Source organism: Dromaius novaehollandiae, chromosome 16 (assembly GCF_036370855.1).
Source record: "Dromaius novaehollandiae isolate bDroNov1 chromosome 16, bDroNov1.hap1, whole genome shotgun sequence".
Lineage (NCBI taxonomy): Eukaryota > Metazoa > Chordata > Aves > Casuariiformes > Dromaiidae > Dromaius > Dromaius novaehollandiae.
The window spans coordinates 21,543,532-21,554,357 of record NC_088113.1 but is presented as its reverse complement, the minus strand read 5'-3'; the positions used below and the strand labels follow the sequence as shown (position 1 = coordinate 21,554,357).

General features: G+C 72.7%; 1 protein-coding gene and 1 long non-coding RNA gene across 2 annotated transcripts; one reads left to right on the top strand and one right to left on the bottom strand.

The window, feature by feature from the left end:
* Window positions 1–3,468: 3,468 nt before the first annotated feature.
* Window positions 3,469–5,666, top strand: LOC112994561 (uncharacterized). Its single transcript, XR_010391830.1, has 5 exons — window positions 3,469–3,586; window positions 4,169–4,354; window positions 4,503–5,038; window positions 5,140–5,232; window positions 5,371–5,666. It is a non-coding gene; the product is annotated as an uncharacterized LOC112994561 (long non-coding RNA).
* Window positions 5,667–8,005: 2,339 nt separating this feature from the next.
* LOC135330169 (E3 ubiquitin-protein ligase RNF182-like) lies at window positions 8,006–8,745 on the bottom strand. Its single transcript, XM_064521821.1, is given in 2 exon segments — window positions 8,006–8,136; window positions 8,139–8,745. Coding segments are annotated over 2 exon segments (738 nt in total).
* Window positions 8,746–10,826: the final 2,081 nt, after the last annotated feature.

Below are 10,826 nucleotides of genomic sequence, written 5' to 3'. Positions count from 1 at the left end.
GGCGCTGATTAGGGCCGGTGGAGTCCCGCGGGGACAAGGTTAGGGCACAGCTGTGCGGCGTGGGGCCGTGGGTGGCCGCCTTGGCCGTCCCCTCCCGGCCGGGTGGCACAGGCATCCTGGGGCTGCCGGAGAGCAGGGGACCGGCCCGAGGTGGGGACGGGTCCGGGAGCAGCGGGGACGGGCTTGAGATGGGGCTGGGAGGGGGCAGAGGGGAGCGGGGGGCTGCCACCCTGCGCGCACCCACCCCCGGGCCAGGGGCCTCCCGAACCCCTCTGCCTGGCACCGGCCCGAGGAGCCCCAGGAGCCTCCGAGGGTCTCCGGGCACGGCCCCGCCGCTGCTCCCCGCGTGCCCCCATCGCCGGACGCTGCCGGAGGCCTGCGGTGAGCCCGGGGATGCTGCCGGGCCCGTTAGCCCCAGTGACCTTCCCCTTCCCATCCCCGGCCAGAGCTAAGCGGGTTTGTTACACATTTAATATCCTGAGAGCGTTATTAGTCGGTATTTAATTACGGACACAACCTGCGGGATAATCCCGGGCTGAGCGGGGAGACGCAGCGGGCACGAGCGGGGCGGCTCCGCGGGGCACAGCTGGGCACAGCTGGGCACAGCTGCCCAGCCGCGGCCCCCTCCCGGCTGCGCCAAGGACGCGGGGAAGGCTCTGCTCCGCTCTGCTCCGCTCTGCTCCGGCGGGCCGGGGCCGGCGCTGGGCCCCGCGTGGACGGGACCGGGCGTCCCGGGCCCCCTCCGTCCCCGCGCCCCCCCCGCCACGGGAATCCAGCTGCGGCCTCCGCCAGGGCTGCGGCTCCGCGGCCTCTTGCACAATGGCCAAGGCGGGGAGGCGGTAACCGCTTCCTGGCCCGGGACTGCGGCGCTGCCCGGAGAGCGGAGCAGGGAAGGCCGCGCGTGGGAGCCCCGGGCGAGAGTGAGTGGTGCCCGCACGGGGCCGGGCGCAGCAGCCCGGGTGCCCACGGGGCCGGGGCTGGGGCTGCAGCTCGCCGCCGGTCCCACCACCGCCCTGAGCCCCGGGGCTCGGCCCGGTCCCTCAGCCCCCACCGTCCGGGCCCCGGTGCAGCGGCGGGGCCGGGGCGCTGCTGGAGAGGGGCCAACGGCGGTGCCCCGGGACCCACGGGGACCTCGCAGCCCCCGGGCGCCGGACCCCCGGGCCGGGCTGGGCCGGGCGGAGGCCGCGGGCGTTTCCGGCTCCCGCTCCCTGCTCGGCGCGGATACGGCCGCGGCATCCCCGCCGCACCGGCCCGGGGGAGCCGCCGGGGCCCCCGGCGCAGCCGCCCTCACCGCCCGCCTCTGCCCCAGGCACCGTGGCGCTTCGCCGGGGCCCCCCCGGGGGGGCCGAGCCCCCCGCGCTGGCCCCGCCGCAGATCCTGGTGACCGACTTCGGCGCGGCGGTGAGCGGGGGCGCGGGGGGGGCCGGGGGGTCCCCTGTCCCCGAGCCGGGGACAGACCCGCTCACGGTGCTCGGCCGCGTTTTTCCCCCCGCGCGTGGGCAGAGCCGCGCGGCCTGGGGCTGCCTCGAGGGGCCCCCGGCGCCGGGGGGGAAGCCGCGGGCAGCGGAGCCGGGCGAGGAGGACGGCGAGCAAGCCAAGGAGGCCGCCGAGGACGGGAGCAGCAGCGTGGGCTCCAGCCCCCTGGCCGTGCGTGGGGCTGCGCCGCGTGGGGGGTGGGACGGAGCGGGGCTGGGCTCGGGGGGGCCGGGACCAGGGTCACGGGGGGCCGGTGTTCGAGGGTCCACTGCTGGGCTCCATTGGGCCGCGTCTCACGGGGTCGGCTCTCGTGGGGGACCAGGTGTCACGGGGGCCGGGGGCCAGGGCGGATGCTGAGTGTCACGGGATGCCAGGTCTCGTGGGATGCTGGGTCTCTTGGGGACCGGGTGCCGTAAGGGGCTGCTGCTGGGCTTCACTGGGCCAGGTCTCACTGGGGCCAGGTGCCGGGGGCAGATGCTGGGTCTCACGGGGTGCTGGGTCTCATGGGGTGCTGGGTCTCACGGGGTGCTGGGTCTCATGGGATGTTGGGTCTCACGGGGTGCTGGGTCTCACGGGGTGCTGGGTCTCATGGGATGTTGGGTCTCATGGGATGCTGGGTCTCATGGGGTGCTGGGTCTCACGGGGTGCTGGGTCTCACGGGGTGCTGGGTCTCATGGGATGCTGGGTCTCATGGGATGTTGGGTCTCACGGGGTGCTGGGTCTCATGGGATGCTGGGTCTCACGGGGTGCTGGGTCTCACGGGGTGCTGGGTCTCATGGGATGTTGGGTCTCACGGGTGCTGGGTCTCACGGGGTGCTGGGTCTCACGGGATGCTGGGTCTCATGGGATGTTGGGTCTCACGGGGTGCTGGGTCTCACGGGGTGTTGGGTCTCACGGGTGCTGGGTCTCATGGGGTGCTGGGTCTCACGGGGTGCTGGGTCTCACGGGGTGCTGGCTCTCGTGGGTGCTGGCTCTCGTGGGTGCTGGCTCTCAGGGGCCTCGTCCCACAGCTGGACCCCGTGGAGAAGGAGTGGCTGCAGGGAGCAGCCAGCGGGGACCTGCCGGTGCTGAGCCAGCTGCTGCAGCAGGAGCCCTCCCTGGCCACCAAGAAGGTGAGCGAGGGCCGGGGGCCGGGACGCTCGGCCGCGGGGACTGGGGTGCCGCTCCGGGGGGTCCAGACGGGCCGTCGGCTCCACGCCCGGCGCTGACCTGCACGTCCTGCCCGCTGCAGGACTTCACCTCGGTGAGTGCAGCGCCCGGAGCACCGCGGCCCCGCGCGGGCACTGGGGACCCGCCGAGCCCGGCCCCGCAGCAGAGCTGCCCGGGGGTGGGGATGGCCGCGGCGCACAGCATCGCCTCGGCCTGCACCCGTGCCATGGCCACGGCCCCCCCTGCCCCTCTCCCGGACCCCGTCCTGCCCCCACCTACGTCCCATCCTTCTCCTCTCCTGCACCCCGTCCTGCCCCCACCTACGTCCCATCCTGCCCCGTCTTGCCCCCCCCCGCGCCCCATCCTGCCCCCCGCCCGGCTCTGACCTCCTCCTCTCCCGCGGGGACCCGCCGGCCGCGCTGGTGCTGCCGATGGTGCTCAGGGGGTGAGTGGGGGCTCCTGGGGGGGGGAACAGAGGGGCAGGGAGCGGGGCCATGGAAGGGCTGGGGCTATGGGGGGCACAGGGGCTATGGGGCAGGATGGGGCCATGGGGCGGGAAGGGGCCAAGGGGAGGGATGGGGGTTATTGGGAGGAAGGGGCTATGGGGGAGATGGGGGCTCTGGGCAGGGGGGAGGACCGTGGGGGGCCGGGGTCAATAGGGCCATGTGGGGGGGGGAGGGGTTATGGGGAGGGGACAGGACCGTGGGGGGGGCAAATGGGTCATGGGGGGGGAATAGGGCCCTGAGGGGGCTGGAGGTAGCAGGAGGTGACAGAGCCATGGGGAGGCGATGGGGCTGGGGGCTGGGGGGCCATGGGGGGCACCAGGGGCCGGGGGGGGCCCATGGAGCAGGGCCCCGGGGGGGGAGGGAGGGGGTTGTTTCCTGCAAAGGTTTTAGCCGACGTCCCTCCGCCCGCCGCTGGCCCCGTCCCCTGCGGCTGCTGTCCTGCCGCCGCGCAGTTTGTAAGTCCAGCCCTGCCCAGCACCCCGTCCCCTCCCCCCCCCAGTGCTCAGCCCTGGACCCCCCCAGCACATCCCCATCGCCCTTCAGCCCAGGGCAGGTGGGGCTGGCTGGAGACCCTGGGGCTGTGTGGGGCTGGGGGGAGCTGGGAGGAGATCGGGGTGCCCCACACTCACCTGCCCCATGCCCCCCATCCTGCTGCCATGTGCCCCCCCCATTGCACTGCCCTGTGCCCTCCTGGGCCCCCCATTGCACTGCCCCATGCCCCCCACTGCACTGCCCCAGTCCCACTGCCCCATGCCCCCATCGCACTGCCCCATGCCCCCCACTGCACTGCCCCAGTCCCATTGCCCCATGCCCCCATCGCACTGCCCCATGCCCCCCCCACCTCACTGCCCCATGCCCCCATCGCACTGCCCCATGCCCCCCTCACCTCACTGCCCCATGCCCCCCATTGCACTGCCCCATGCCCCCCCCCATTGCATGGCCCCTCCTGTCCCCATGCCCCCCCATCGCACTGCCCCACTGCCCTGCCCCCCCCGCTGCTGCCCCACGGCGGTGCCCCCCCCCCCACTGCCCCGCAGACGGCGCTGCACTGGGCCGCCAAGCACGGCCGCGAGGACATGGCCGCGCTGCTCCTGGCCGCCGGGGCCGACATCAACACCAGAGCTGTGAGTGGGGTGCGGGGGCCCGGGGGGGCCCTGCCGGGGGGCGGCGAGTGGCCCTGGTGCTAACTGGTTTTCTCCTCGCCCTGCGCCCGGATCCAGCACGTGAGTACGAGCTCGGGACACCGGGTCCCGTGCGGGGCCGGGCGCAGACCGGGGGGGGGGCTTGGCGCTGCGCATCCCCAGCCGCGGCTGCCGGGGGGGCTCACGGTGCCCAGCTGGGCTCTGACACGCTGTGCTCCCTCCCACGCAGGGCGTGAGTACGAACGGACGGACAGACGGACGCGCTGCCGCGCTGTGGATGCAGCACCGGCCCAGGACGGGGGGGCCCTGGGAAGGGGATGGGGCGTCCCTGGGATGATGGCTTTGGAGATGGGGCACCGTTGGGATGAGGGTTTCAGGGATGGGGTGTCCCTGGGATGGTGGTTTCGGGGGTGGAGCATCTCTGGGATGATGATTTGGGGGATGGAGCATCCCTGGGACGATGGTTTTGGGAATGGGGTGTCTCCAGGACTATGGTTTGGAGGATGGGGCATCCCTGGGATGATGGTTTTGGGGGTGGGCTTTCTCCAGGATGATGGTTTTGGGGATGGAGCATCCCTGGGACGAGGGGCTGGGGAGCGTTTGCATGTGGGGCCATCCGCATCCCCCGGGCAGGGGAAGGTGCTGGGGGCCACGGCCCGGCCCTGTCCCCTCCTGATGCCCGGTGCCCCCAGGGCTACACCCCGCTGCACATCGCAGCGCTCCACGGGCACCACCGGATCGTGGAGCTGCTCGTCGAGCGCTTCGGTGAGGACCTGCCGGGCCCTGCCGCGCCGTGGGGCCGAGCTGCGCCGTGGGGCCGAGCCCCATCCCCGCCCGGGGGCTCAGGGCTCTCTGTCTCCTGGCAGGGGCCAAGCAGAACCTGCGGGACTACAGCGGGCGCCTGCCCGGGCACTACCTGAGCGCCGCGACCGCGCAGGACGGGGCCGCCGAGACCCCCCGTAAGAGCCCGTCTGCCCGGTGGGGAGCCGGGGTGGAGGGCTGGGGGTGGTGCGTGGCGGCAGGGCGATGCAGGGAGCGTTTGGGCAGCGGGGCAGCCAGCAGCCCCCGCGCCCGGCACTGATGGGCCCCCGCTGCAGAGGTGCCGGCGGCGCGCGGCAGGAGCCGGCGTCTGGCCTGCCTGCTGCTGCCCAGGGCGGGCGGCCCGGCTCGGCAGCGCTGGGGCTCGGCCGAGGACCTCGCCGGCCCCGAGGAGGAGCGGGCGCCGGCACAGCACCTGGCACCGCCCGCGGCCTGCCGCGCCGTGCGCAAGTTCTCCCGCTGACCCTGGGCTCCGCGGCGGCCCCGGGCGAGGACCGGGCGCCCGGGCAGGGTGTGCAGCCGGGCGCCGTGGGACGGGCGCCGACGGCTCGTGGCACCGCAATAAAACCCTTGTGCACTGCATCCCCCGTGCACCGCGTCTCCGTGCGCACTGCATCCCCGGTGCAATGTGTCCCTGTGTCCCCGTGGCCGTGGGCGCTCATGGGGCTGGGGGTTCCTGGGGGTCCCGGTGCCCTGCAGCTCTGCCTGGCTCCAGCGCTGGGGCCCTGAGGTGGGTCCTGGAGGCGTCTGGGGGGGGGGGCACAGGGGGAGCACGGGGAGAGGATGTGCCCTGCTAGTCCCTACCCAAAAACAGATGGGGGGGGGGGGTTGAGGTGGGGGGGGGAATGTCCCTGCCCCAGGGAGTCAGTGCGGCTGCATTAACTGCTCTGCCAGGGTGTTAATACCTGTAATCAGCTGTCAATCACCCAGGACCCCCCCCGCTCCCCCCGACCCCCCCCGACAGCTATAAAAGCCCCGGGAGCAGCTCCCCGGCTCCTCTCGCAGCAGCATGGCAGCGCCGCAGGGCGAGGGGCACCCAGGCTGCGAGCCGGGGGGCTGCGTGGGGCCGTGGGGGTCCCTGCAGGGGCCCCCCCAAGCCCTGCTGCCCTGCCCCTGCCCCTGCCCCTGCCCCGTGCTGGCCGGCTACAACCTGCTGCCGCCGCCGCTGAGCCTCCTGGCACACTCGGTAAGCGGCGAGGGGCCGGGGCACGGCGGGGGCCGGGGGTCCCTCCGGAGCTGGGGCCGGGCAGCGGGTGGGATTGGGGCCGGGAGCCGCCGGCCCCGGTGTCGGAGGAGCCCGGCGCCCCTTTGCACCGGCCGCGGCACCGCCGGGCGGGCGGACGGTCCCCGCGACGCCCCAGCCCTCTCCGTCCCCGCAGGTCTCCGCCGCCCGCGACCTGCCGCCGGTGCTGCTGCCCGGTGCCGGGCCGTGCCCCCCGTGCTGCCGGCGGCTGGCGGCCCCCGAGCCGGGGCGGGCGAGGGCCGGGGCCGGGGCCGGGCGGGAGAGCACCGGGGCGCTGAAGGCCTGGCTGTGGCGGCACCCGAGGAACCCCTACCCCAGCAAGGGCGAGAAGGCGATGCTGGCGGTGCTCAGCCGCATGAGCCTCGCCCAGGTCTCCACCTGGTTCGCCAACGCCCGCCGGCGCCTCAAGAAGGAGAACGGGGCGAGCTGGGGGCCGCGCGGCGCCTCGGAGGGCGAGGACAGCGAGGGCGAGGGGCCCCCGTCGGGCGGCCCCCCCGGCTCCGGCTCCGACACCGGCACCGGCACTGGCACCGGCTCCGGGCGGGACGGCAGCCAGCGCAGCCCCGGCAGCAGCCCCGGCCCCGGGCAGGACAAGCGGCCGCAGAAGCCCAAGATCTGGAGCCTGGCGGAGATGGTGGCGTCGCCCCCCGCCCAGCACGGGTGCCCCCCCGGGGCGCCGGCCCTAGGGGGGCCGGAGTAGGGGACAGCCCCGCGCGGGAAGGGGGACGCGGGGGGTAATAAACGTGGTTGTGTGTCTCCAGCCTCCGTGTGCGTGCGTGGCCGGGGCAGGGATGCTGGGGCTCCCCAGGGCGCAGGGCTGAGCCTGCCCCCCCCCCCGACCCCCCCGGAGCGACCCACGGACCCGGGCCGGGTGCAGGGGGACCACAGGCCCTTGGCCGGGCAGCGGAGGAAAGGCAGCGACACCAGGCAGAGCTGTATGCTGGTTTTTAATGTTCCTAAGAACTAGGAAACGGAAATCAAAAATAGACTTTGCTCTTCTTGATAAAAGTAATAAAATGGTTAGCGGTGTTAAATTAATCCTTACAAAACAAAACCCAAGGAGGTTAAATAAAGCCCGGAGGCTCCGCGTAAAAACCACAACGACTACAAAACAGCTGCAAAGACATCTTTACACACGAAAGAAACTCCTCTTCTCCGCTCCTCTCCGATACGGTAAACAGCGTCGGCCAACACGGGACTCGTACATGTGGAAAAGAAACACGGATGCTATGGAAACAAACCCTGCCAGGAGCGCAGTCGCCACGGACAGAACTATTTACACTATGGACACGGAGCTGTGCTGGTGCCAGTCCAGCCGGAGGAGCCCCCGGGCTCTGCCCGCTCTTCTCCTGCCAACGCAAGGCTTCGGCCAGCTGCCGGGACCCCTCCAGCCACGGCGCCACGCGCCGCCTCGTCACGCTGGCCATCCCTCCATCCGTCTGTCTGCCTGTCCGTCCGTCCGTCCGTCCACCCGTGCCCGCGTCCCGGCTCCGGCTGCCCCCTCCCTCCGCGCTCCGGTGGCGAAGGGGCCGCCCGCTCCTCCTGCCACGCTGCGTTTGGTTCCTCTGCCCCGCGGCGAGGGCAGCGGCCAGGCCTCCTCTCCCGGCAGCAGCGGGCGCTCCCCGGCACGGGCACCCGGGGGGGGGGGAGCGGGGGGGCCCCGGGGGGGCTCAGGGGGAGGGGAAGGCGCAGGCCTCGCGGCTCAGGCACTGGCAGCAGCTGCAGAGGCTGCAGAGGAGGAGGGTGGCGGGCACCAGGCCGACCAGCGCGACGCCCAGGCCCTGGCGCTCCGGGAGCAGAGGTAGGTGCCGCGGGGCAGGGAGCCGAGGTAGCGGAGGCAGAGCGCGCCCAGGACCAAGCGGGGCACCGCTTGCCGCGTGCGGGAGCGGCACTCGCGCCTGGGGCCGCGGCAGGGCAGCGCGCCCGGGCTGGCGGGGCGGTACAGCCGGAGCAGGTCCAGCGCGCCCGGCCCCTCCGGCGGGGCCGGGTCCTGGGGCACCTCCAGGACGGTGACGACGAGGCGGTCGGAGCCGGGCGGGGGCTCGGCCAGGGGCTCCAGCACGCCGGGGCAGAGGACGACCTCCGGGGACAGGGCCGCGCCCCGCCGCTGGGCCCGCTCGCGGCACGTCAGCAGGGCCAGCACCGCGCCGTCGTCCCGCAGCCGCCGCACGTCCTCGCCGGGCACCGGGGTCTCCCGGCGGCAGAAGGGGCAGCTGAGCCGGGGGGGCGACGCGTCCCCCAGCGCCGCCATCCCGCGCAGGCACCTGGCGCAGGCGCGGTGGCCGCAGCTGAGCAGCTTGGGCTTGCGGGCTCGGGCGTCGTAGCGGCGGTAGCAGATCTTGCACTCCAGCTCGTGGGCTGCGAACACCAGCGGCTGAGAACTCTCCAGCTCGCCATCCTGGTGGGTCATGGTCGGTGCAGGGCGCGTGCGAGGCGGCCGGGCTGGGACGGGGACGGGGAAGCCCTCGTGAGCGGCGGCTCCACAAGCAGGTTCCTGGGACCCCGCGGTGCCGGTGCCCCCAGGCAGGGACCACGGCCGGGCCCCTCCGGCTCCGCGCGGAGAGGGGCTGGTGCCGCCGGGCGCAGGCAGCAGCCCCCGCTGCCCACGGGGCTGGTGCCGCCGGGGCCGGGATGTGCCACCCTCCGCAGCCGGCGGGTCTGGGCACGAGGGAAGGGCCTTTCCCGGCAGGGTCCCGGGCTGGCGCTGCCTCCAGCTCGGCGGGGCTGGGGGCTTGCGGGCAGGGGCCTCTGGGCATCGCGGGCTGCAGCGGGGGCCCAGGGTGGTGCTCCAGCCTCGTCCCCTCCCAGGACCCCCAGGACGGGGCCTGGCTCCGGACACCGCGCTCTGCCAAGGGGGGAGCGGCAGGACCCCTGCGCTTCAGCCACCCCTCCCTCCCCACATCCCCCGGGGCGGGGGGGGGAGGCTCGCGACCCACTGCCCCGTGCCCCCCCACCTGCTGTCCATGCCGGGGCTCCTCGGTGGGATGCCGCGGGCGGGCGGTCAGTCCCTGCTGGGCCGGGCCGGGCCCCCGCCCACGGGGCCGCAGGCGCTGGGCGGGCGCTGGAGGCAGCCGGGGGGCCGGGGGGCCGCACGCGCCCCATGGAGAGGTGGGGGGCACGCTGCCCGCGACGCTGCAGCGCCAGCCCAGACGCACCGAGGCTGCAAGCATCCGACGCGGCGTTGGCCTGGCCACGGGGAGGAGGAGGAGGATGCTGGGGCTCCGGAGCCGGGGCTGGGCGCGGGCGCAGGGTCAGGCCTGCCTGGGCTGACGGGCACAGCACGGGGACAGCGGGGTGCCCAGGGCTGCAGCGGGAGGGCGGGGAGGCAGGTAGGTGCGGTTCCCTTGCAGTCCTGCGGCTCTTCTGCTTCCGAGCAGCCCCCGAGCCTGCCCCTTCCCTGCCCAGGCGTCTGCAGACAGCGGTCCCGGGGCCCTGCGACCCTCTGGAGCCGCGGGAGAGGGCTGCAGCAGAGCCGGGCTCCGCAGGGCCCTTGCGGCACGGGCAGCCGCTCTCCCCTTTGCTGGGCAGACGTGCTCAGCCCTGCCCTGGGAAGAGACGGCTCCTGCACAGCCCTGGGAAGAGACGGCTCCTGCACAGCCCTGGGAAGAGACGGCTCCTGCACAGCCCTGGGAAGAGACGGCTCCTGCACGGCCCAGAGAAGGGGGGCAGCTTCGGGGTGAAATGCCCAGGCCAGATGGGCTCTGCAAACCCGTCCTCGCAAAGGTGGTTCTGGCAGCCCAGAAGGGCAGTGGCAGCAGTTCACTCCCGAGCTTTCCAGGGCTGTAGAAAGGCTGACAGCACCAATTTCCCCCCCCACAAGGACAGGGCAAACACCCCTACTGCTGCACTACGGAACAGGAGAGAGGCCACGACCACCCGTCGCATGGCAGCACTGGCTGGGAAAACAGTCTGGGCACTGTACAGCAAAGGGGATCCCGGGAACAAGCCTGAGTTCACCCACCAAGTCCAGACCCTGCCAGAGGTTTCTAGTTCTGCCGTCAGTGACAGGGTCACATCTTGGTTGCTCATGGCACCCCCCCCCGCTGCACAGGATACTTTGTCTATGCTGGTTAACAAGAAAACAAGCTTTTATCCACGCAGCGCTCTGCCTTATGTATCATGCACCCCGAATTGCTCGGAGAATTACTAATTCCTGGTGAGCTTTTCTGTGGCAAGACAATGCTGTTTGTCAGCTTTGGTCTTCATAAGAGCAAACCATTTGGGTTGAGGCAGCGCTTAGTGAGGATAATTTTAGTTCAAGAGCTCAAAGTTGGGCAAGAATTTTTAAGAACTTACTCCAAGGCTTTGCAATAGAAAGAGCTGGGGAGCAGGCAGTGTCCAACTACCAGTGTGACCCAGCGGTTACACCTTGTCCTCCCCAGTCTCGCTCATACCTCTTCTTGACCATTCCCAGCTGGGGCCTTCCCATAACTTAAGCCTCTATCACATCGACACTTTGCTGGCTGCCTGCACGGCCTTTCCTCTGCCCAG